At 44.5% G+C, this 27,045-nt stretch overlaps 1 protein-coding gene across 15 annotated transcripts in view; it reads right to left on the bottom strand.

Moving 5' to 3' along the window:
* Positions 1 to 1,948: 1,948 nt before the first annotated feature.
* LOC147712744 (polymeric immunoglobulin receptor-like) overlaps positions 1,949 to 27,045 on the bottom strand; it is a 325,822-nt gene continuing 300,725 nt past the window's right edge. For all 15 annotated transcript variants that reach the window (XM_086923400.1, XM_086923402.1, XM_086923403.1 and 12 more), the window contains one exon: positions 1,949 to 3,909. In XM_086923400.1, coding sequence (XP_086779526.1) covers positions 3,847 to 3,909 — 63 coding nt within the window. In that variant the 3' untranslated portion in view covers positions 1,949 to 3,846. The remainder of the gene's footprint in view (positions 3,910 to 27,045) is intronic.

Raw genomic sequence — 27,045 nt, 5'->3', positions numbered from 1 at the left:
ACAATCAGATCAATCTGGGGGGAAATAAATCTCCATTTAAATGTTGTTACATTAAAAAAAATTCTGCACCACCAAATCCACCTGATATCTTTTGTAGGACTGAAATCATGCAGTATTTGTACTCCAATTTAAGCCAATTTCAGGGAATACTTAAAACTGATGTCCTAATTTTGATGTTGGTCGTACCGCCACTGACAGATCATTATTGGCAGTCTAACTGACAAACCACCTTTTGGTCCGACCGCTGCATTATGAGACAGGTGGTCAGCCCCTTGTCAGACGGGGGTCAAACCATTGCTGCCACAGGATCTACTGATCCCGATGGGGCAGCAATTGGCATCACAATCCCTAATGATGACGGTGCCGAGGCAGGCACTGCCATCAGGATTATGGTGTCCCTTTCCGTCATCCTTTTCATGGCAGTCCAACCGCCATGAAAAGGCTGTCAGAAACTGACTTTGGGGGCCACAAACAGGGCCCCCATCCCTCATGGGCCACTGAAAAGTGACCTTGGGGGCACATATAGCGCCCCAATGCACATCCAGGCACCATGTGCCTTGTTCCACATGATGCATGGCACAAGGTGCATGGATGTACACACTGCTCTATCACACTGTGGCTTGTCTGGCATCTCCCGAATACAACAATAGCAGTAAGTGGTCCAACATCATAATGAACCCCTGATTTTAGGTGTATGTCTTTTCATGTGGACATATTTGTCAGGATTTGAAACTTTAAGTATTAGTGATTTTTAGTCAATGTTTTTGTACTGTATGTTTTAACATGCAACTCGAATAGTGTGAAATTGGAGTCAAGCCACTGTTGGAATTTCCTATACAGGAGGGGTAAATTCCAAGAGTGGACACTCCATCCTCCAGAAACAGGATAATTTACATTGTCACCTAACGCACAGATTGAGCCATATGCCACCTTCCTGTGTACCTGTTCTGTTCTCATTGTGTAATTGTCAAAAGGACAAGAGCCAGAATGTGCTGCTTATGTGGCCAGTTTGTTATCTATTGTTTGAAAGAATCACGTCAGGGCACACATGAATAAACAAGTGACATAACAGCATAGACATGTGAAGTAGCTCCAGTTTATTATCTCATTGTTCACACAAATGCAGGGCTAGATCAAGTAACCTAAGTGGTCCTCCTTGGACAGCAATAGAAATGTCAACATCTTCAGTTTATGATCTTTTCTGTATCACTCATCTGGTATTTACTGGTATAAATTACTAAAATTAGGAAAACGACTCATTTACACCTTCCCTAATTTCAACCATACATGACCGGTTGTATCAAAGCTCTCTTTTCAGTCACTGCATCTCATGTGTGGAGGGGAGTCTGAATTCTCCGACAGATATCCATTACTCCCACAAGTTTTGTCTTCATGCTGGAAGTCCTTGCTTTTGATTTAACCGGACAACTCTGCGATCACTCTTGCAATCGACATTGGGTGAAACATATCTACCGAATGTTACCGGATTCACCAAACATCTTCTGTGTATCACGAGATGCAACCAGTCTGTTAGAAATATCACTTGGCTTGTAGCATTACTTGTGCATGTCACTGGACTCACAACACATCTTCTGTGTCTTTCTGTGCTAACACAATTACATCAGCACATCAAATGAGGACAAAAACTCTTTCCTTGATCAATAGATTCCCACAATGAAATATATGAATATTACGTATCAAAACAGCGCTTTATTATTACTGGACTCACAAAAGTGCCTTCCAGTAATTCTGGACTCTCTCTAGAAATTACATCCACTTGTCAATGGATTTATAAAAATGATTATGTATATTATTGGATTCTCAAAATGAATCCTGTGTCTGTGTCGGACTCTTTATATTAGTTATGCACATCACTGGACTCACACAATTACATCCCTCAAATTTCTTTACTGCCATTAAAGGACATAAAAGTACAGACACTGTGTAGTGATGCTGTATTCATTGGTTTATTGAAAATGGGTTGTAATTTGTGCAAATCAAGAATTAAAGTTTTATGTTGTGTTAACAAGGCTTCAAAGAGATTTGAAAAGGATCGAAAGTCAATTTCATCTTGAAGTAGCAACGTTCAACAGAGTGCCACTGATCTCTTGGGTTGATTGGGTTCATTTCTCGATTTTGTTGCAATTTCATGGGTGGGCTGGTAACTGAATATTCTGATTAAAGACGTTCTTGGAATTCACAATGAAGATGTTCAATACAAACATATATGGTTGTTGTTGAGGTCCAGAAAGTTTGCCATCTTTTAATTTGCCATAACATTAAAACTGTCTTACAGTAGCAAGCGGAATGAAAATTGTACAAAACATATAAAACCTTCACCAAAATACAAGGCCTCCAAATGCTGAAATTATGTTTGTGTCCTCAATTTGCATAGTATGACAGTTAGGGGAGAATGTGTTTCAGACGATTGGAACTATGGAATACTGAACTATTGGAAAGTAGGTTTGAAATCATATATATACTGAATTTAGAGGTGTCTCACATTACAAAACATTCGACCTGTTTAACATGTTGCAAATCACCCATTGCAGTGATTCTTGATTCTGCTAAAATAATGTTAAACATAAATTGCTTATTTCCCAGGTTTCACCATCGTTTAGTATTAGAGTTGAGTGACATGGCACGATATAGTAAGATTTTTCATTGTTTTTAAGCATTACTTTGGATGAGGGCTTATGGGGCATATTGACGAGCCCATATTGCCACTATCCCGTCACTTTTCACGATGTTGTGGTGATGATAGGGGCTTCACCTTATTTACAAGGCAGCGTTAATAAGGCACCCATTCAGGCTATACTTAGCGTGAAAGGGGAGGCCAATGGGTGTTGCGGTGGGCCTTCCACTGCAACACACATTGATTTTGACACTGACCCATTATTACAAGAGTGTCATAAATATGGGGCAGTGCCAAAATTAAGGTCAGAGGAAACCTGGTCTTATCCTGCCGCAACGAGGAGAAAAGCTTAATTTCTCCTCATTTTTGCTGTTTCCATGTGTGCTGTGTTGTGTAGGACAAATAGAAACAGCAAAACACCATTGAATGTTTATGTGCAGACAATCGTAAAAAAGACATTTGCAACTTCTATGTGTGCTGCATCAAACATTGTACTACCATTTAGCATATGTACCTAGATCCAAACCCTTTTGCTAGTTAAATTTTTTACTTGTTTCCAGATCAGTAATGTGTTGTCTCTTGGTGTCTGGCTCTCTAAGTTGAACCATGTTTGCAGCCATATGATGATGGGAATGAAACATATTCCTGAGTCAGGGAATAGCCAGATAATGTTTGGCACCCAGGCCTTTCAATCTTTGCCTTCTAACTGTGTTGCTTCCAGTATTGCTGTATATTTCTGTGTGAACAACTGCATATCTAAGGGACCAATGAGTGAGGAGGAATGGAAAAATTTTGAAGCTTATCCACAGTTGCTGCCTCTTTACGCCAGAAGCTGGAATCCTTTAATGCGTGCTTCAAACTTCGAATGTTTTACTATAGACAGACTTGTCTTGAATTTGCCAAGAGTCTAAAAAAGAAAACAAAATAATCTTCACCTTAATTCACCACCGGAGTCACCAGAGTTTTGATTTTTATGTTGTTTAACACAACCACTCACATACAGGAATGGTCTACATGCCACAGGTTCTAGCTGATTGTGAACATGGAGTGTTGATTGTGAGAACATGATTCGGGGACAAGAGTGCAGTCAAGTAGCTGGGAAGGGCTTTATGATTTGACGGAAGATTCAGAAGTAAAAAAATCATCTTATGAGCCTTATTGCCGCTCATCTTCTGCAGAAAACAGGTAGAATCGATGACTCCAGTTAAGTCCTATGGATCTGTGTTTCCCGAATGTATCAGGCAGGTCATGTAGGCAATGTCTTCCTTGGAGCCCTGAGGAAAACATAAATGGATGAGTTATAATTATGCATCTCAATTCTCCAAACATGGGGAATAACTGTGTGTGAGCAGGATTTTTCTTGAGATTTTTAGACAACAAAATAGCAAGTAGCACTGGCAGTGTAAAACAACTAGCACTGATAGTCACATTAGAGACACCAGACCCTCTTTCCCTGTTTTAATTAATGCATTTGTAGTGACTGATATACATTCAAACAAGCAGAAGAACCTCCGAAACTGTGTCCAGGATTTTCATAATTAATTTGAAAGCGGTGATTCCACAAACTTAATAAGACACAATTGTGCTACGTTATAACAAATTTCACCAAAAAAGCTCTGCTCAACCAGAAAGCTATCTCACTAGTAGCCATGTCATCAGAAAAATGTGTTATAGGTACAAGCAGTATTAAGAACTACGTTTAAGTTACGAAAACAGCACGATTACATTTCCGAATAAGTTTAGAAATATTCAGGAGAATTTGATAAACATAATGACACAAAATTGTTTAAAACAAACAAGAGAACATGAGATATAGATTTTCACAATTCTAAGGCAAAAGCAGAAAAGTAATGGTAAAGCAGTAATCAAAGTCCGCCTTGCAATTTCAAACCGACAATGATGGATCAAGGGTTGGGTAGTCTTTGGATCACATAGGTCAAGTGTTTTACCTTGGGATTTAGGGTTTGATTTAGAGTCTTATGGATGGAGTACCGTCCATCAGGGTAGTGAAGTTTATTATTACATCTGCCCCCCTGATGGACTACCATTCACCAAATTTAGGGAGCACTGCCACCCCAGTGGTGATCTCTGTAAATTGATAGGAACCTTTGTCGTGGTGCTTCCTGTAAAATGTAACAAAACATTTGGGGGATGGCTTCACTCACTTTTGATAACAAGTGAAAAACAAATAACAAATCACACCCATACTCAGGGATTTTTCTCCATGGGTGTGAAGGTCAATATTCATTTTTCTGTTTATTTTCTGAGCTTTTTTCTGTTCTTCACCTCTGGGTTTTGCCTGTGGTGAGGAACAGAACAAAAGGGCAGCACATTGTTCACCAAAAATAAGAGGGAGGGTTAATGTCCTGCCTTTCAGAGTACTATGCCTGATAAACTCTAAATTGGCCCTGATTTAGAGTTTTGTGGACAGAGCACCCTGTCCACGAAATAGAAAGGTCCACCCACTCTATTTAGAATAAGACAGACCTTCATATTTCAGCCACAGGTTCCCCCGCTGGTTCCACCAATGGGCTCAGTTTTGTCATGCAAATGCATCTGGGGCTGTATAATGGACTTTTCTGGTGCAGAGGCAAGCAACTGTTTTATGTGCCTGCAGGGTGCAAACTGAAGTCTTTTAACCGACTATTTATCAGAGTTAGAGTTTTTCTTTTCAGACAACACGTCTCAGAAGAAGAACGAGACAAATCTTACTAGCAGTTTGAGAGCTCTACTATTTGAAAATAAACTGCTAACACAGAGAAATATTGTGTTAAATGAATTCGCATTATGCCCTACAGTTGCATAAAACAGATGCTCAGCTCTGCGCTGCTCCAAAGAAGCCCATCGTGATACCTGTCTCAAAATGGGCGGCGGACAGAGGGAGGGACTGGACGGACAAGGAATGGGCGATGGTGCTTGCTGGGCCGGTTAACATCCCACGCAACCCCCGATTCAAAATTATACAACTCTACATATTACACCGCACCTATCTCACACCGGACAAGATAAACAGATACTTCTCAGTCACAGATAGTGCCTGGAGCCGCTGCTCCCAGGTGGGTGCAGACTTTTTACATATGCTCTGGTTTTGCCCCAACATCCAGCAATATTGGGATGAGGTTATGGCGCTTCTCCCACATTGCACCAACGAGCTCATACCGAGTACTTGGGAAGCCTGTATTCTAGGACTGTACAAACGTACTAAACTCAACAAGGTGCCGGCCCGATATTGGGATCTCGGACTAATCACGGCCAAACGACTGCTTACAAAGCAGTGGAAGGCCGACACCCCCCCGCATATCCAACACTGGTCCCTCACCAATTGGGCACGGGCGAAGGCACAATCTTACAACGGGAGGAGACAGCAGGTCTTAGGAAATTCCCCATTGCACATTACTGGGATGACATCCTCCAATCCTTCCAACAGAAGTGCCTAGAACAGGGGATCACCTGAGGGGACTCGGGTCAGGCCCCACGTGTTTACAAGGGACACTACGGACTGCGCATGTACCCACTGCCCCCCCAATAGCTTCCTTCTCCCCTCCCCCCTCCCCAACTGGGTATCGCTGGCTAAGACCTGCACCCCTGTGTCCCCTGCCATGCTACGCATCATACCACATGCCCCAACTGTGCGCCGCCCACTCCGAGTTCCCTTCACAGTATGCTCTGCTGTCGGCGATGACACGTTAGTGTTCTGCCTCCACATGTGCACGTCAACCTCTCACCTTATGACCTGGATGGGGCCGCCTTACAGGCTGCGCTCTACGGACGGTCCCCCGGTCCCCCTGTGACAGACCCTCCCCCCCAAACAGTAGCGTCGACTCCATGATACCCCTGATCCCTGATCACCAGACCTACACCCACACGAATGCTGCAACCCCACCCTTGTTTTCCCCGAACATGCACATGCACCCAACCAAGAGTCATTTCCCCTTTGTATATAACCCCCCCAGTTGAGGTTTAGATGTTTATTGAGGCAATGGTTCGGCTCCTTGACCGGACTTTCTTGCTTTAGTTAGTAAAGACATTGTGCGTGCTACGTAACCACCTTCAGACACCATACCCTGATCAACACGCCCGGCCTCCCTCCCCTTGTCCAGGGCTGACAATACACGACATCACCATAGCACGGACAGGGGGACTGGCCGCCACACACGCCTACTGCCTGAAGATGGGTAGGTGGATCCTGAGGATATTTTCACACCACCAGCTAACTTGCTCGAACCACTGCTACTGAGGGAAGCCACGTTCATGGGATCGCTGAGGTGACGGACATGGTAGTGGCGGTTCCCGCCCAATGCTGCTGTCCTCACGAAATTCCCCCATAAGGTTTAATTAGCTATATAGTCATTCATCCTTAATAACTCTGTGATATTGTATCGCGCTACGCCTCCGCATTGATGCCCCGCACCCCCATGGGAGAAGATACTAGCAGACACATTCACCGGTTATATACGCTCATGAGTGCGGGCTGTTGTCCAGCTACTGACCGTACCGCCCCCACTATTGTTCTACAAAAATAAAACCTCACAGACCTATTTGCTCACTGAGATATGTAGTTTGCTAAATTTTGAATGCCACATGCAATGCATATTACGCCGCCGGACCTCCGGGTGGTCGGCCTTACGGCTGTGTTCACCTGCTACTGTTACGTATGGTTATTGATTCACACGGCTGGCCCCGAGGGGTTGTAAGCTGTAAGCTGTGTAAGAAGCGTTTAGTACAATAAAGGTCTTTTAAAAAAAAACTGCAAAAAAAAAAAATGATACCTGTCTCAAACTGTCTACACTATTTATAGCAAACGGTCTGGAGAATTGTTTTCCTATTTTTCTCCTGTAATGTTTTTATTGGATAGAAAATTGGATGCATAGGGAAAGTATGGCCCTGCAAAAAATAAAAAAGGAACCCACACTGTGGGAAAAAACTTCCTGGGTATGAGATTCAACTTTTATTTTTGGTTTTACAAAAACGAACCAGTTAATCGCTTGTTTGTTTTTCTAAAACTAAAATTTGGCTGAGCGGCCGCTTGAAGCATGGCTTTTGCTCAGCAAACGTTGATCCCCTTTATGTTAGCTGCCTCAGTGGTGGGCCCTCTAAAAGCTCTAAAGTTTTAGATATCGCCACCAGACAGGCAGACTTCCTTAAATACAGTGTACTGTAGTTTACCTGGCAACAAAGGTTATTTCCTTTGTTCTCCTGGCAGACAGTGGTCTGCCCACCACGTTCTGAGTTGGCCCCTTAGTCTTTTTTCTTGTAAATCAATCTCCTCCAGAGGGACAATATAGGCTGGAATATGTAAGCAGGTGAGGCTCACTTGGAGTCGACTTTTTGGTTAGTGGAAATGTACCCTGCAGTCCACATGGGGTATTTAACTTCCACGCCACTATTGCATTTCCTGCATCTATTTGCCATGGGATTGTAAATAGAACAATTGGGTTTAGCCAGGTTTAACTCATGTTAATAAGGAAAAAGTGCACATAATGCGGCATTGAATGGCAGTGTCACAGTTCACAGAGTCAATAACTGGCAGCCACCTCCAATCCCAAAAAGTATGATTGAGGCCGTATCCAGTTGAACGTTGATAAGAATGAAACCATCCTCTTGTGAGTTCTCCTCTCCAAGGCAGAGAAATGGAAGGACCATCAGCGATCAACTGGTGTGCCAAGGTTGGTCATCCAATGTTAAATACATTATATGTGATTTTGCGGGTGATGAACCACCTGAAAAGTTTGGGATTCTAGTGTAACATCTGCATAAGCCACCTGAGCATGCTATGACCAGTCTAAACCCATAAATGAGCAACAAATAGGTATAATCTCAACTTCTTCCGGGACAATACAACTTCAAAGACTTCTATCTCAGTGGCACACAACCTCTATTTCCTGGGTGATAGATGTTCACTGATAAAGGATATACATTAGTCCAGTCCTCCATCATTGATCTTTGAGAGTACTGCTGCAGTGTCATATACTGATGCATCTGTCTGCCCCACATCCTATTGTCTAAGTCAGGTACCTTAAGCTCTGTGGTTAAATTGGCTCTCGTCAGGAAGCAGTTTGCACCTACCCATTTGTACTGTTATTGCTGCCTAAATCTGAACCAACTACAAACCATGAAAGTGGGGGAAGGATCTGGTGAGAGCTGTCAAATTTGGAGCTGGGGAACCATGTTTGAGTCTCCCCATGCCTACCATAATGAATGTGTCCTTAACTGTCGATATAAAGCTCCAGTGTTGATGATTACATGTCAGTTATGAGCCCTGGGATCCACTGGCTCAATTTAAGCACTGCATAAGCTCTTGATACGTTTTTATAGGTCTCACACAAAATATGGCCCAAGATTAGATGTTCTAGGCCCTCTTTCAAAATTGTAGGCTTGATGCTACCTTACCCACTAGAGACAGAAACTTGGTGAACTGTAACCCTCTGAGGGGGTGATACCCTGAAACCGCCCCCAAGATGCTTGTTACCGGCCCAGGGATGACCTGGCCTGCAGTTCAGGCTGGACTGTTCCCATGGGAACCAGCGTCAAGACTCATTCACATATGGCTGGTTCCAAATTGGGATGGCATAGTGAGTAAAAGAACAATGGATTTACCTCAGATCTCTTGACTTGGGATGAGTGTTTAAATAGTTTCTGCACTCTGTCCATCATCTTGTTGTCTTTGCAAATTTTACCACATGCCTATTTATTCCGAGGTGTAGCAAATCTGTTAGTTTGTTCTCCTATTTAATGCAATCTCCATGGCAACCCTAATTGAGAACAGATACCCAGTAGAGCCCCAGCCACCACAGGTTCAGTCACCAACCTCATAGGTAAAGCTTCCATAGAGCAGGTGACACTCTCTACCACCACCCAGATGAACCATTACCTGAAGCAATCATAGATCCAAGGTGCTTGACTACTGACTTACTACTTGCTTGAGAAGTAATGCAAGAGTGGCAGAACTCATTTCATTTGGCAACCACTTGAGCCATGTAGAAACACACATCTGTGATTCCCTAATATGGGCAAATGGGTAAAACATTTTCCAAATGACATCCAAATACATTTCAAATTGAATTTTAAAAGATTTGTGCACTGTATGCAAACAATTCCAGAAAATGCAGATGCATCTTTTATTCATCATCTGTTTCTTTGTTTTATTCAATTACATTAAAATGACAACGTATTTGTGCAACTCCCCAGTGAATTTGTAGAATGACTAGTTCTTCATAAGCTAATGGCTTAATAAGAGGAATAGATAACAACCAGTAACAAGAGATAAGAGTTCCTAACTAGTCCTAACTAAAAACAACACACTGTTGTAACAAGGTGACTTCATGCAAAAATATTGGGCCGAATTCACAAACGTAATCTGAAACAAAATCCTAACATTATGACTTTCGGCATTCACAAAGGGCATTTAGGAGTAGTAAAGTTAGGATTCCTAACTTTACTACTCCTAAACTGAGACAAAATCATAACTTTATGACTTTTGTTATTCACAAAGTGCATTTATGAGTAGTACATTAAGGAATCTAACTTTATTACTCCTAAATGCCTTTCGTGAATAATGAAAGTCGTAAAATTAGGATTTTGTCTCTGATTACTTTTGTGAATTGGGCCCATAGTATTTAACTACCAATCTGCATTAATATTATATAGTGTGATAGAGATAATTTGAAGTTAATCAACAATAGTCACTGTACATTAAATCTAAATAAGAATTATCATGGGGACTAAAGGTCCACTGTATTGATAATAAACAATAGGATAAAAATGCTAATAGTATGAAAGAAACAGTGTATTATCTAAGAAAAGGGTACCTGGCAATCTATCATGAGTAAGCAAAAAGTCCAATGCACTACACTAGGTTTGCGAAGCAAAGAGTGGGGGATATTGGTACTTTAATGCTCTGGTCGGATGAGAGGTTACAATCCAAATGAAGTGAATGACAGAGTGGCCAGCTAGAGCAAGTGGCAGGCAACATGTTAAAAAGAGCATCAGGTGGGCTTAAGAATCTGCCTGTGAAGGGCAAGCTGGTGCCGCAATTGTAAATGAAGGATAGGGAAGTGGTTGTCATAGTGGGAAAGTGTACTGGAAGTGTGGGAATGATAAAAAATACTAGCAACCTATTAAAGTTATTGGTGATGCCCTGGTGCCCTGCTAAAGGAATGTCATGGGGAAACTGAAGTAAGAAAGCCCTGTAGCACTAGGCACTATGTGCCTCACAGCAGCCTAATTTCCAGTCTATTTTAGAGGAAATTGTACTCCTACTATATCTTGAGGTTTGCATTGCTTCCACTGATCTCCCCATTTTCCTGTCCTGTAGAGTGTCACCAAATGGACATTGTTTCTGTACTCCACTTTCAGTGCTGAACTAGATTTTTTCTAAATGGTAAAAGGGAACTTTTAAGGAGGTTTCTAGCATTTCCCTTGTTGAAACTCAGAAAATGACTTTTAATAACAATCACGCCTTTTTTCATAGGAAAATGTAACTTTATCTGCACATGCTAAATGTTTACACATTAAGCATTCAATGCTGTGGGCTTAGAGGCTACTCCTATAATCTAAAAGTTATTAAATCGCAGAGAACTTCTCACTGCACCCAGTCAGGCTAAAATGGTGTACCTGGAGCCATACACTTTACTCACAAAAGTACTGTTTGGCAAGAGTTATATTTTGGCAATAGAATTAAGAGTCAGGTGTGTACTAATGTTCCGGATGTAAGGCCCTTACCCACCTGTCAGGTAGCATGCTTCATAGGGTCCCTTCTGGCATCAGTCTATATGATCCAGGTGTGAGCTGCATCCCAAATATTGGGTTGCTCGAGAGGTGTTTTGGAGTTAGGGAGCAGGATGAGGGCTAGTGATGGGAAGTCAGCTTATCCAGGAAGGGAACCTCATTGTATAGTCCGTGACCCCTTCAAAATGCTTAGAGAAAGACCTCTGAAATTTGGGGCAATCAATGTGGGACTGATTGCTCCTTTAGTGTGTTGTAAACAATGTCTATTGTTCAAAATCTGCTCTACACGGTTTTAGCAGAGAGGGTGGCACAGTCATGAAAAATGCCCATGCCCTCATTTGTTGGTGCAACATGGGCAGAAACATGTCTCCTCCTGTTGATGATTTAAATTAGCCCGCAACATTTTAGTCCTTGGAGACCCAATAAAGTTTAATTAATCCACCAATAGATGGTTTTAACACACAGTTGTTTCCTTTTCACTCCCCACTGCAATTAAGCTCCCTCCCTCAAAATCTTGTCAGCTCATCACCAGCCCCTTATCCTGCCTGGATCATATGGACTGGTGCCAGTAGGGCCCCTATGATTAAGCATGCCACTCAACAGGTCATTAAGTTTTGCCATCCAGAAACACAATAGTACCCATGGATTAACTATATTAACTTAAGAAAAAATTTGGCAAACAATATTTCCATGGATGAGTCATATGTGTTTGGTGGACAAACTGTCCTTGCTTTCCCCCCAACCTCTTTTGTGATAATTGCTGTATGTTCAATGAAGAGTATGACTAGGTAGCCCTGAGCACCTGCCTATCAGAAACTAGAAGCTGGATCACCAATAATATACTAGTGTAAACTAAATGTAATTTACCTCTGAGTGTCAGCAGCATGCTATCCAGAAAAAAAAGTTAGCATAGACTACTTCACTCTGGTCTTCACTTTGCGGGAGACCAGGGAGGCAGGAGGCCTTTCTTTTGGTTTTGTGACACCAACAGTCCACAGTAAACCACGCCACAAATAATGAATATGCTCACGAGCCCCGGAATCTGTACTCCTTACAAGTCTAACAGCTCCTGTTCATGGTCCAGAGTATCAGCCCAGTGGTGTGTCAGCTGCTGGGGGTGCCCCAAACCTGGCTGGTGTGCCGCACGCACCGGTGCACCATCCCCAGCATTGTGAAGGACTGGGTTATTTAAGACCCAGCGGTGCCAGGGGCAACACCTGAAACCTTTGTGGGTTACCTGTTCCGGCGTACAAATGACAGAGACACGGGACACTTCCTTCGGCGTCAAAGATTCGAGGTTTATTTACTGCAGGGAACACAGAAGTCACGACAAGTACAACACGTGCAACTTGGGGAGACTGCTTCAACTTGCTACAAGTGGATCGCTCCTTTTATACAGATTTCTCGCATACGCTAACATAGTACACAAAGGTTTACGACTTGGTTCCCATCATTATCCCCGAGAGGGGTCACTTTGATGCATTCAAGGTCCGGAACATAAGTGCGGAAACATTTGGCGGTTCCCAACTGTGAAAACCCATCTTCCCACCATTAGTACATTCCAATCGGCAGTAAAACAGATCGAAGAAGGAACAAGAACAGGTGTAGAGGAAGGCAGATACAGTGGGGAGATCGGAAAGGGTGTAAAAGGGAGGTATCAGGAAACACGAGCTACAGGCATCAAAGGGACGTGCCTAATGAGATGCACGGCTGAGACAATAGTCCGGCACGGCAAGATGAGCCTCGAGCGGGGCCATCTGCCTTACAGTATCATCCCCCTCGTCATAAAGACAATTTCAAAGAACATGTGTCTTCCGTAAGAGTCTTGGGAATCCCAGGGTCGCGAAGCGGACAACGTCCATTCGCTGGCTACTTGAGGGCAAGAAACAAAATGGATGCTATATCTAAGATGGAACCCGTGGGTACAGATGAAAAACCCACGTAACAAACGAACGGTTTAGGTTAGCACAGCGAAACTGCGCACACCCACTGAACTCGTCATTTGCGGTTCATAGATACCAGACTCGACCATATTCGTGCGAATCGAAAACTTCACTTACAACCATCACGGAACCTCAGACGCTCCTTTTGCCCTCATGTAGGCAAGCACTAGTCGGAATCATACTCGATATTCATCAGACCATCTAGATGTTGCTGCAGCATAACTCTGTCCAACCGAGTCCCCTTGGTAGCAGGTGGCTGTCTTATACACGTTGTGGCACAGAGGCCACATAAGGCAGAACCACACTGCACACAAAGGCAACAGGTGAACAGGAACACTATAACAACCCCGATGATCATCAGAATCTTCCAACCCCACGTCGACATCAGGCCCCACAACCACCCAAGCAGCATCCAATCCCCTACGTCCACGTGTATGGACTCAGAGATTTTATGCAACTTTGAGATGGCTTGATAGACAGTCGGAGCGTTATCTGGAATGAAAATACAGCAGCTCGAATGGATCACCTTACATACCCCACCTCGATCTGCTAAGATCACGTCTAAAACCATACGGTTTTGTAATGTCATAAGCCTATCCGCCTGAAGTTCTGTGGTGATATTACCAAGGGCACTGGCAGTAATATTAGCTGTCGATTCCACCACTCGAGTCAACTGTCTCAGATTCCTACTGTTAACCATAGGCCCCCAAAACGGGAGGAAACCCTTGAAAAAGTCTCCTGCCTCTTGACCGGCAGTGTCCTCTTCGCTAATTACGCCTCTCACAACTCTAGTTTTGTGATAGTTTGCGTCTACAGTAAACGTCGGAGGCAACAGATTTGCGATAAAACATGAGCCCACAAAATCGGAGGGCAACCATGCATACGCACGATCATGGCAGACAAAGTATGTACCCTTGGCAGCCAGGAACACAGGGGACGAGACCATCGGCAGAATGTAATTCTCAGTGCAAGCACTCTCTCCAAGTCGGGCTTTCGATCGTCGGCCACGACCCATTAAACAAAAATTACCAATGTGGGGTACGACCCATATCGGAGGCGAGCTTTTAAGCTGTTTTTCACTCGTGAGCGCACTATACTCGACCTTACTCAGGACCCTATAGGCTTGTACCTCTTCCTCTGGGATGAGCAACGGCTCATAGATATCTCTATCTAAATCTTCTATCGCTATAGACAAAGGCTTATGATACGAGCCAGGGCCAAAGTAGGGAGAACGTGGCTCTCGACTGGGGTAAGAATCAAGTGCGCTTCGAAACATTGTTTGAAATGCTCGAGCTGAACCCTGGGAACTATACGGTAAGACCAGATATGGAATTCCCTTATCCGTAGTATGTGGCATCAACCCACACACCCAACAATTAGTAGTATTAACCACTAACTGGTGCTGATGAAGGAGCTGAATAAAGGAATTATTTCGGAATTCTGCACGTCTAGCCTGTTCGTGTTCAGGTAGGATATGGAAAGAGTGAGGGGATGCAGTGGAGGTAAGTTTAGGATCAGAAGTAGGAATAGGTATGGCAGAAGGTAAGAAGTACGACATCATGTAATACACCCCACCCGCCAATAGTGCAGAAATAGTCAAAAGTAATATGCACATTTGAAACATGAAACATTTGGTACGAATACGTTGTTGCAGTTTGAATCTTTGAGCCTGAGCTTCTTCCAAGTCCATCAGCTTCGAAAACGCCATCCCCTATGACCGTCCGCAACGTTTCTTGACGCACTTCGTTCTGTGTAGCAGTAGTCAATCCCCAGGAGTTCCCAGGAACCGACGGTCTTTAACCTAGCGTCAAGACCTACTAACCAGAAGGAAGTACACGAGCGGCCCTACGGCCTTTATTCACACTGTATGTGTAAAATGTCTCTCAGCTGTGGAAGCAAAAATACATATGGAACAAAACTCAATATATACAAAAATAATTACAATTATTCGGGTGTTTAGACTTGATCGTGGAAAACGGGAAATGCAATTGTCAAGGGACAGAACGAAATCTTTTATTTGTCCTTAGTGCTAGAACGCAAAAAGTATCGAGTTTTCCCAGGACGTGTATGTTCGTCAAACAAAGGATCCGATGAGGGAACAGAGTCCTGTCGATCAGTCGAATGTTCTTGTCTTGAGTCTTTTGGTGGCGAATGTTCAACAATGTCTTTCTGCTGCACTGAGGATTCTCCGACAAGTTGTGCGTCGCTAAAAGGTACAAAAGCCGGCAATCCTTCGGATTCAGCTGAAGCGATGCCTCTCCTCACCCACGAGTCTGCCGGTAACGGTATAGGAACTTTCTTCGTATGGGTGGCATGCACCCAATTTTTCCGGCCTTCTAAACGGACGGCAGTCCTCGTGGCAAGGAGGACCTGGTAGGGTCCAGTGAAACGGGGTTCCAAGTTCTTCTTACGGGCAAAATTCCGCGTGACCACCCAATCTCCGGGCTGGAGTTGGTGGCCTGGACCCTCCGTCTGCGTCGGCAATGCTTCGTAAACCTGTTGGTGAATTAACCTCAGTTTAGCAGTCAGATCATGAAGATAGTCAATCAACATTGGATACTCAAGACTGGAGAACACACCCGGCCTAGGGACCCCCCAAACATTCGCAGGACGACCGAACACTATTTCATAGGGACTAAGCCCTACTCGGGAGTGTACGGTTGCCCTTGTTGACAATAAAGCTAAGGGTAAAGCGTCAGGCCATGAAAGACCAGTCGTAGCCTGAATTTTCGCTAGCTTTAGTTTAAGGGTGCCGTTATACCCTTCAACCAGACCAGCTGACTGGGGATGATTGGCGCTATGGAATTTTTGATTGATTCCAAGGCCCTTACACACACTCTTCATCACACTCCCCACAAACTCACTTCCGTTATCAGACCATACAATCCGAGGCATTCCATACCGAGGAAAGTATTCCTTCAGTAGGATTTTCGCAGTCGACAGGGCAGATTTGTCTTTGAGAGGGTAGGCTTCAATCCATCGGGAGAACGCGCAAACCACAACTAAAACGTATTTCAGGTTATTGCATCTCTCCATATGGATGAAGTCTAGCTGAATTACTTCAAAGGGATATGAAGGGGGAGCGAAGTGACCAGGAGGTGTTGGAGTTCCCTTACCAGGATTGTACAACATACAAACCATACAATTCTTAACCAATCGTTCAGCACACTTCGTGATACCATCATTCTTCCATACAGGGGATCGCAACTTACAAATACCTTTCACACTGATATGTGCTAACCCGTGTGCCATTGTCACAACAGCTAGTACATACGCATCCGGCAACATCCATCTCTTATGTTCCGACAAATCAACCCAACAACCACTCGCATCCAACTTTCCCGTACTTTCTTTCCACTTTGTCTTTTCAGTCTCGGTGGCCTCATTCTGAATTGCTTTCACACTCTCGATAGTATATTCACACATACTAGTCTCTGTAGGCCACCTAACCGAACTCGTCACATACATTCGAGTGCTAAGGTTCCGGGCAGTCTCCTTAGCAGTCTCATCCGCAAATGCATTACCACGACCAACATCATCCGTCACCTTACGATGCGCACTACATTTAACAATCGCTACCTGCTTAGGCAACGTAAGTGCGTCCAAAAGATCATTCACAAGTTGTCCATGCTGAATCTTCGTGCCATGCGATGTCATAAAACCTCTCTCTCTCCACAATCGTCCAAAACTATGGGCGACGCCAAATGCATATTGGCTGTCGGTAAACACATTCACGCGTTTCCCTTTCGCTAACACACATGCTCTAGTGAGAGCAATCAGCTCTGCAGACTGGGCAGAGTTTTGATTCAGTCTTGCAGCTTCCACGACAGTATTCAAAGTTACAACAGCATACGCAGTAGTCACATCACCATTCGGCAATTTAAAACACGAACCATCCACATACAAAGTCCCATCGGGATCTTCCAAAGGAGTGTTTTTAAGGTCCACTCGACCTTTTGTTTCCTCTTCCGTTCTTAAGTAGCAGTCATGGGCTGCTATTTCATCTGACTCTGTGCTAATTGGAAACAAGGTCGCCGGGTTCAGAACATTGCAACGTTTTATCTGAATATGACTTGCCAACAATGTCAACTCGTACCCTGACAACCTCGCACTCGTCAAGTGCTGAGTTTTCGTACGATTCAAAAGAGTGTCAACTGCGTGCGGAACCATCACCGCAAGCATATTATCCATGACCAATCCTGCTGATTGTCTGATGGAGACCGCGGCTGATGCCGTTGCTCTTAAACAACTCGGCAATACTCTAGCTACCGGGTCCAAGGTCAAGGAAAAATATGCACATGGACGCTGCTTATCACCAAAAGGTTGCGTTAAAACACTCAACGCACAACCTTCCCTCTCGTGAACGTATAGTGTAAACGGCTTGCTATAGTCAGGAGTACCTAACACAGGAGCCGAACACAATGCGTCACGTAATTCAGAAAAACTTTTCTGACATTCGTCCGTCCATGGTAAAGGAGTTGAAACATCCTTGCACATAAGAGCCACCAATGGTTTTGCTAACAATGAAAAATTTGGAATCCACTGTCTGCAGTATGACGTGATACCTAGAAAGGCACGCACATCTCTTTGGGTTTTCGGCACGGATATACGCGCAATTGCTGCAATTCTTTCTGGGGTCAACCTTCTTCCCTCCTTTGACAATAAGTGACCTAGGTAGGTTACTTCTTGACAACAATATTGAAGTTCAGAAGGAGACACCTTGTGATGCAAGTCACAAAGATGCTGCAACAACGATATAGTGGCAGTTTTGCAAATGTCCTGAGTATCGGCAGCCACCAATAGGTCATCGACGTATTGGATTAAGGCCGCACCAGCCGGCAACACAAACGCATCCAGTTGACCCTTCAAGGCTTGACTGTAAATTGATGGACTTTCACAGTAGCCCTGAGGAGCGCGTTTTAACCGGAAGCTGCGACCACCAAGAGAGAAACCGAAAAGGTCTCTGCTTTCTTCGGCAATCGGAATGCTAAAGAAGCATTCTTCAGATCGATCACCGAGAACCATGATGCAGAAGCTGGAATCAGAGTCAGTAGCGCCGTGATGTCAGGCACAACAGGAAACTGAGGAATCACAATTTTATTTACCTCCCGTAAATCGATAACAAAACGATAAACAGGTGGTTTAGAAGGATCGGTACGTTTCAAAATAGGCAGCACAGGGCTATTGCACACGTTTCCCCGAGTCTCTTCAATAACATCTTTCTCGATCAAATCATAGATGATCGATAACAGTGCTCGTTCACCATCAAGAGAGATACGATACTGGGGAATACGTGGCAATCGCACATTAGATTTCACGTGTACAACATAAGGGGAGATGTCAAGCAGGCCCACATCATTGGGACCTGTTGCCCACAAAGATGCAGGAAGAGAACTCAATTCCGGTGGAAGCTTATCGAGAGACAAGTACATAGGAGAGACAACCCGCTCACCTAATGTAAGCTTTACTCCCGCAGGAGAACAATACAAAGTCGCATACAGACGTTTAAGCAAATCCAGGCCCAAAAGATTTTCACCACATCCAGTAGTCAAAATCAGCGGAGCTTCAAGCTTACGTGGCCCAATTGTAAGGGGCAAAGGGCACGAAACTGGATTGCTAACGGGGGCGCCAGAGAATCCAACGGAAACATTTGTTAAGCCAGACAAAGGTGCGCCAGGGAGTTTTGAATGCATTATAGAACTTTTCGCTGCACCAGTGTCCAACAGAAAAGGCTCAACAACGCCCGATGTGGCAACTGCGACGTAAGGCCCTCTCTGATCAACCGGAACTGATACCACTCCCTCTCCTTGTCTTCGGCTGTCCTAGTAATTACTGTCGTCAGTTCCCTGATCGACGTAATAATCATCTACATTGTACTGCGCAGATCGTCCTTGCGATGATCCACGTTGATCAAAACAATTGTTAGAATTGGATGAATTGTCTAAACGATCATTGGGAGCACCTCGACCTCTACCACGTGATGTCTGCTGAGAACCACCACGACCTCCTCTAGATGTGTTACCACTATTACGCTCGTTTAAAGCAGGACAATGACATTTCAAGTGACCCTCTTGTCTACAATAGGCACACTGATTGTACCCTAACGATGATCTCTGCGAAGAGGAGTCATTTCGCGAGTGCGACCTATTAGATTGCGGCTGCGATCGATTACGTTGTTGCGAATCATTCTGATTCGAACGCGGAGGATACGCTTGCTGCAACAACACTTTAGTTTTAAGTTCTTTCGTCTTTTTATCAGCGCGGTTGTTCTCCTCTTTCTCTCTGTTCTCATAATATTGTGCAGTAGCCAATATTTGAGCGGACGTAGAAACAGCCCACGCACTCTCAGAATTTTTTAATTTATTACTCAAGTCAGGCAACAAGTTAGAGACAAATTTATCCACAAACAACCGTTGACCACCCTCAGTACCCATATCCTGACCACTTTGGTCAATGAATGCCTCCTCAAATCTCGTAAAGAAATCGGAGACACTCTCGTCTTTCTTCTGTCTACAAGCTGACAATTTATCCCAGTTCACCCTCATAGCTGGCATAAGTGTTTTCATTAGGGTGATGATTCTCTGAGGGAGATCCGTAATGAGCTGTTCAGGTTTAGCCCCGCCAGTTTGTTGTGCATCTGCTGCGATAAGAGCAGCCCAATCTCCACCCAATTCGTTGGCATGATTTTCCTGACGAATCTTAGCCCATACCGATTGCGGTACGACATTGCCAAACAGCATATCGATATCGGCAAGATTCATTATCGTAGCGTCTACGAGCTGCGACAATTCCTCATAGTACCCTGCAGGATTTTTACGAGGGTCAGGCAAAGATTGCTTCACCTGTAATACTTCTGATCGTTTCCATGGGAGATGTATCCATACTCTCTGGAAATGCGCCAATACCGGAGGGTGAGCCTGCGGATTAGCTGGATCCATACTGGTGGAACTTCGCGCATGGGAAACTGACCGGACGCATCGAACTGGCTTTCGACGTCCTCAACAAACAAGGCTTGAGGTATAGGAGTGGGACGGAAAGATAGCAACCGCTCAACAGCACGTCAAACATTGGTATCCACTATCAGTCCGGTCGAAAACTGAAGTTGTAGATCAGACAAAGCGGTCAACACATCGTCAGGTGCATCGGCTGAAATCTGATCGCGCAGAACCTTGCACATTTCTCCGAACACAAATCTTTGTGTCGGTACATTGAATTGACAAAACGTATCAAGTACAGCACGTGGAGGATTTCTAAGAGGGTGTGCCATCCAACCCATCGCCATGTTATATAGCGCAGCACGTTCCCTATTACCGGGAAGCTGACTACGTCTCTGAGGACCATCTGAACCAGCGGACCCAAGAACAGGTCCAAGAGAATGAAAGAAGCTAGCCGCAACAGGAGGAGTACGACTTCGAGTAGATGGAGAAGTATAACACAAGGGACTAACAAGAGAAGGGGTAGAAACAGAAGAAACAATAGGAGTTAGTAGAGCAGGAGCAGTAGCGGGAGCAGGAGTATGTGGAAGCGGAGGAGCAGTAGGAATAGCAATAGGCAAAGGAGCAGGAACAGTAGGAAGAACGGGAGCAGGTTGAGGAGCAGGTTGAGGAACAGGTGGAGGAGCAGGTACAGGGGGAACCACAGGAAGTGCGGTACCCTGTACATACGGAGGTGGCGACTTCATAAGATAAGACATTAAAGGGTCCTCAACTGATTCTTCCTTCTTATCCGACTCCGTAGGCAAAACGGGATAACATTTATCTATGGACATACGCTGTAGCCTATCAAACACTTCCTTTACCTTATCCTCCTTATCACGCTGAAACTGCTCTGCTTTCTTTACAATAGTAGCAACACCATCTCTCTGATTACGTTTAGTCTGTCTGATCTCTTTCTGTCGGGCTTCTTTGCGCCACAACCGAAAGGCATCAAACATGGCCGGCCTTGACTTTTTTTCAAACAATTTAGCCTCGAGGTTATCTAAAATGGGGGTCTCAAAACTACCGTGAGGTGGCCAACTAAGGACACCATCCTTTTTAGTATAACAAATCCAATATTCATTAAAGGTGATCGGACCTAACCCGTGTTTACTGTAAAGTTCATAAGTTGGAGTTCCAACCGGAGGTATCGGACACGAGTCCTCCAGTCGGGAATCCGTACCACAACGTCTAAAACAACTAAACAGAGTACTGCGACCAGGCATCTTGCACACTAGCCGAGTTTCACAAACGTCAAGGGTTACGGGATTTACCAAGTCCCAGCAAAGAGCGAAAACCCTCGGTTTTTGGCAACTGCAGATGTCAAATAATACAACAAAGAACCAAGTACCAAGAACCACAAATGCAATGGAACCATGCAACAACTAAGCAACCACAACTAAGGACTCTGGGAGCGACCCACAAATACTTAACTCAAAGATCGATGGCGTCACCAGGAAGGCCCGTCAGTCGTCTCGCTATACCAAGGTCTACGCCAGGCGCCAAAACAGGTCTACAGTCAGGGCAGCAGTCCGTCGCAGCCGTCAGGAGGCGGGAATCTTCGCGGGAAAAGTCTTCGGGCCACTTATTTCGACAACAGGATCGATGAAGCGGAGTGCACCTTCCCTCAGAGATTTCACATGAAGTTCCTCACGATCGTCGGGCTTGGACCGGTACCACTGATGCAGCCCCACGTTGGGCACCAACTGAAGGACTGGGTTATTTAAGACCCAGCGGTGCCAGGGGACAACACCTGAAACCTTTGTGGGTTACCTGTTCCGGCGTACAAATGACAGAGACACGGGACACTTCCTTCGGCGTCAAAGATTCGAGGTTTATTTACTGCAGGGAACACAGAAGTCACGACAAGTACAACACGTGCAACTTGGGGAGACTGCTTCAACTTGCTACAAGTGGATCGCTCCTTTTATACAGATTTCTCGCATACGCTAACATAGTACACAAAGGTTTACGACTTGGTTCCCATCATTATCCCCGAGAGGGGTCACTTTCATGCATTCAAGGTCCGGAACATAAGTGCGGAAACATTTGGCGGTTCCCAACTGTGAAAACCCATCTTCCCACCATTAGTACATTCCAATCGGCAGTAAAACAGATCGAAGAAGGAACAAGAACAGGTGTAGAGGAAGGCAGATACAGTGGGGAGATCGGAAAGGGTGTAAAAGGGAGGTATCAGGAAACACGAGCTACAGGCATCAAAGGGACGTGCCTAATGAGATGCACGGCTGAGACAATAGTCCGGCACGGCAAGATGAGCCTCGAGCGGGGCCATCTGCCTTACAGTATCATCCCCCTCGTCATAAAGACAATTTCAAAGAACATGTGTCTTCCGTAAGAGTCTTGGGAATCCCAGGGTCGCGAAGCGGACAACGTCCGTTCGCTGGCTACTTGAGGGCAAGAAACAAAATGGATGCTATATCTAAGATGGAACCCGTGGGTACAGATGAAAAACCCACGTAACAAACAAACGGTTTAGGTTAGCACAGCGAAACTGCGCACACCCACTGAACTCGTCATTTGCGGTTCATAGATACCAGACTCGACCATATTCGTGCGAGTCGAAAACATCACTTACAACCGTCACGGAACCTCAATTGTTGACGCTCCCACAGGAGGTATCCGCTACCGGGCCTGCCGCCTGCTGCCAACATAGATTGGCGGTGACGGTGCACGAAACAATTAAGTGCTGCCACCTCCTCCTGCTCAAAGGTAGCTTGGGCTGCACACCTGGGTGGCTGCATCGCTGGCAAGGAAGCTGTCCCTCTGCCATGGTGCTGGGTGGGGTAGAAGAAAAGAGGGAAAAGGAAGGGAAAGGGAAAGGAAAGAATAAATAAAGAAGTAAAGGGAAATGATAAACAAAATATAAAAAGTCACAAAACACATGAGAAATGTTCCCAAAAATGTAAAATACACAAACATAAAGACACACACTAATATATAAAATAAAAATGAGGGGTAGATACATTTTAAAAGAGGAGGATTAGAGAGATTAAAGAGAGATTAGGCCAATCACCATAATAGAGAGAAAAAAAAGCAAGAAGGCCGAGCCCATGCCTACCGCGTGGTACTGTTTGCCCACAATTTAGAATAAAAGAACACACTTGAGAGCAGCATAGTGCTGTTCATGAGCAATTTGGAGCAGGAAGATGCACTCCACTTTTCCATCGCAACACAAACAGGCACACCAGCAAACTCCACCCACTAGAGGAAATCTGTGTAGTGTGGCAGACTTTTTTTCTACTCCGTAGAGTTCTGCACAGTACTCCACAAACTGTGAACATGCCTAGTTTGTTTACAATGGTTTTGTTATGTATGACTCTGACAGCCTTAGTATTCCCTAGCTCCTCAAATGAGGCACAAGACATTCAATTTTCATGACTGAAGCTGGATTGTAGGCAAAGAGGGAAAGAGGAGCTGTTGTGATTTTTGAATTCACTAACGCTTTCACAGACAATCACGTTTATCACCAAGAAAACACCCTTTTCTGGTAGCAGGCCTCTGGGAAATGCCCAATAAGAAGAACAGAAAACAGATGGGCTTTCTTAAAACACACTATTACAGAGAGCAGAGCAGCATTCAGCACAGTGAATTCATTGTGAGTGCAGTGGTTGCATATGAGGATTATGTGGGCCAAGAGGCATTGACATGCAAGCATTCTTACGAGTCCAAGCAGCAGAACCAGGTCAGTTCCAACCCTATAACTGTGGAACTGTAGTGCTTCAGCACATCTTTAAAGCTTGTCCAATCAAAAGAGCTCTAAAGATTGTCCAACAGCGAGAGCAGATAAGGTGAGGTCGGGTTTGTGATTGTTTGCATGTTTCGTGAAATCAAACTGTCACCTGTAGTGAAGAAGGGAGAAAAAGACAGTGGCACAGTCTTCTTCAATAACACGCCAGCAGCCCAGGACAAGCCATGACCCCCCTGGGTCAGTCAGCACTGGACAGTTACGGCTTCTCTGGTGAGTGACATAGTTTGTACTAATAGAGCATATAGATGACTGCCAGGGAACTGTGATACGCAGAGCCAGTCCCTTCACTTTGCGGGAGACCAGGGAGGCAGGAGGCCTTTCTTTTGGTTTTGTGACACCAACAGTCCACAGTAAACCACGCCACACAAGTCTGCATGTTTTTACTGGCATTGGGGCACCCGGTGAACTGTTGTTTGTCTTTTCAGCTTGCCCACGCTGCCGCTCCATGGAATTCTGCAGAATTTTAATGAAATTCTGTGGAATTCCATGGAACTCAACTTCATTACTTCCGCCCAGGCCTACTGATAACGTCTCTTCTGTGTGCGACTGTCTGAAGTATACCAATATCATGTGACACATGGGCCAGGTTGAATTATCTAGTCTGGTAGTTACAGCGCATAACTTGGAAGAAGGTGGGGGTCACAAACTTAAAATTCTAAAGCTGGTTGACTGCAAAAATGTGTAAACACAGTGAGTTATTTTTGTGCAGCTACATCTCAGCACTATCACTTTCTGTGTATTAAAGTTGCAAGAAATACATCAACATCAAGATTGGCCTAGTTGTGTCCTCTCAGCAAGCAATTGTTAAATCCTTCATAAAACAAAATTAAATTAAACTAATTAGCCTATCTAAAAGATGTAAAAAGAAATATTGACTTAATGTAATGGAGCAGCAAACCAAAATATCACACAGTAAGCAAAGTCCTCTTTTTGACCTCTCAACACCACCTTTAAGTCATCTGATGATAAGTGTTGCAAAGTCATCCTGTGACCTGGGCACCCCCCAACTTTTTGCTAACTGGTACTGGTGGAAATTGACTCTGACTGACCTTGGGCTCTGCCTAACCAGGCCCAGGGCCAGTGCTATGCTGAAAGAGACACTTAGAATGCAGTGAAAAGACCTACATACTCTATGGTACACTATGGGTTAGGGAACCTCTGTGATTGGCATCACCTACCCTTAAAGCTCCTAGTACTTAATAGTGCAGAGGTATTGAAACTACCGCTAAGTCCTGAGTATATAATAGGGCATGGCAGTTTATAGGCCAGCGCCCTGTCTGCACCTGCATGTGCTTACTACTAAAGCCTGGTCAGTTTAAAAGTAGCCCTGTTTTGCAGGATGGCTTTAAAAAAAGTAAATTATTCCCAAACTCAACTTTGGTGTTTGGGGTAATTAAAAATGGATAACCTACAATGGTTGGGCACATTAGGTACCCCCAGGGTCCCCCTGGGTGTCCCAGGGTGGGGGGTCAGGTATTTTATATTCCCTGGAGTAAGTGAAATTGCACATTGTTATAAAGTGCTGCACAAAATCGATTTGGAGCTAGGAGCACTGTGGAGGGAGGATCTGCAACATGTTTACATATTCAGAACCCTTAACGTCTCGCCTAGGTGTTCCACCGGCGGGGGGGGGGGGGGGTCCTGTAGATATAGGCAGAGTATTATAAAATATGTTTTTATAAGCCCTGGTGCTGGAATAATGGCCCAAGTCATTTTACCATTGCAAATCCCCTGCCACATAGGTTAACATGGAAATAAGTTATTAACTAATACATTCTGATAGGAGAATGATAAAAATAGCATTCACAGACTCCCCAGCATGGTATTGATAAATCCAACCATATGATATTGTTGAATTTCTCCTAAAATGTACAGACAAGAAGTTTAAAGACGTTCTTGTCTGTAAACCTAGATACTGCCTTCCAGTGGTCTGTCCTGATTGGTCAGATATAAGTGGATTAGCCAGGCTTATTAGGAGAGGGGATAAAGAGCCCCTGGGATTAACCAGCTCTGCTGGGAGGGCAGTGTTCTGTTACACAGGAATACCATAGCAGGGGGAGGAGTTGTAAACCATGGACTTCAAGGGAGGGGAAGACACCAGTGTAATTTATAACTCTACTCTTTAGAACCCAGCCAGATGCTAGGCTTAAGGAAGGAATGAACAGATGCAAGGGGGAGAGACTATGGAGTTTAGCCATTCTAGGGGTGTGTTCAGCCAGCTCTTCTCTCCCTGCTGGAAAGTCAACCATGATGAATTTGGAAGAATTGGTGTACTCTGGATCAAAATAGTGCCACACTCTGCAGACTGTTGTCATACCTTGGGGCATTACCCTGCCCTCCATTGGACAAGAGTGCCCTTATGCCTGACCCAGAGAACTTGAAATAAAAATCTGGGAGGGGCAGAGCCTCTCAGATCTGTTGCTTGAAACCTAAAGAAAGCAAGAAGGGCCATGCTGAGAGGTTTGATGTGCAATCACTAAGGTCTGAACTCTGAAGACAGCACCTTCTGCACCATCTAGAACTACAGCCCTGTGGACTACCTTGCAGTAAAAGGACTAAAGAGTCTACTCCCTGCAAGCTGCAAGTTAACTGAGCTCACCTGGAACATCACAACCATAAATCATCAACCTAGAGCACTACCAGTGGATTTGTAAGGGTTTTGTCCAGGAGGATTGTGGGAACCGAAGTTCCAACATTTTATGGACCATATGCCACTTCCAGACCCTTGGAGTAAGTTTGAGACCCTCTGGGAAACTTCAATAAGAAGTTCCAGAAGTCTGGAGAAGTTTGAAACAACTGCGGGAAAAAGTTCCATAAGTGGACAGACTCAACCTGGCCAGCCAAGCCGTCTGCATTCAACAGTGAGTTCGCCTGCCGTCCAGGTTTGTCCAGCTGAAAAGCTCAGTAGGTCCTACTTCCAGAGATGGACTAGGAGTAGGTGAAATCTGAGGATGGCGAAACCTCACCGAAACTGGCATGTAAAAGTAAACGTTTTTA

This window comes from Lissotriton vulgaris, chromosome 5 (genome assembly GCF_964263255.1).
Source record: "Lissotriton vulgaris chromosome 5, aLisVul1.2, whole genome shotgun sequence".
Lineage (NCBI taxonomy): Eukaryota > Metazoa > Chordata > Amphibia > Caudata > Salamandridae > Lissotriton > Lissotriton vulgaris.
This window is presented reverse-complemented; position numbering and strand designations above follow the sequence as displayed.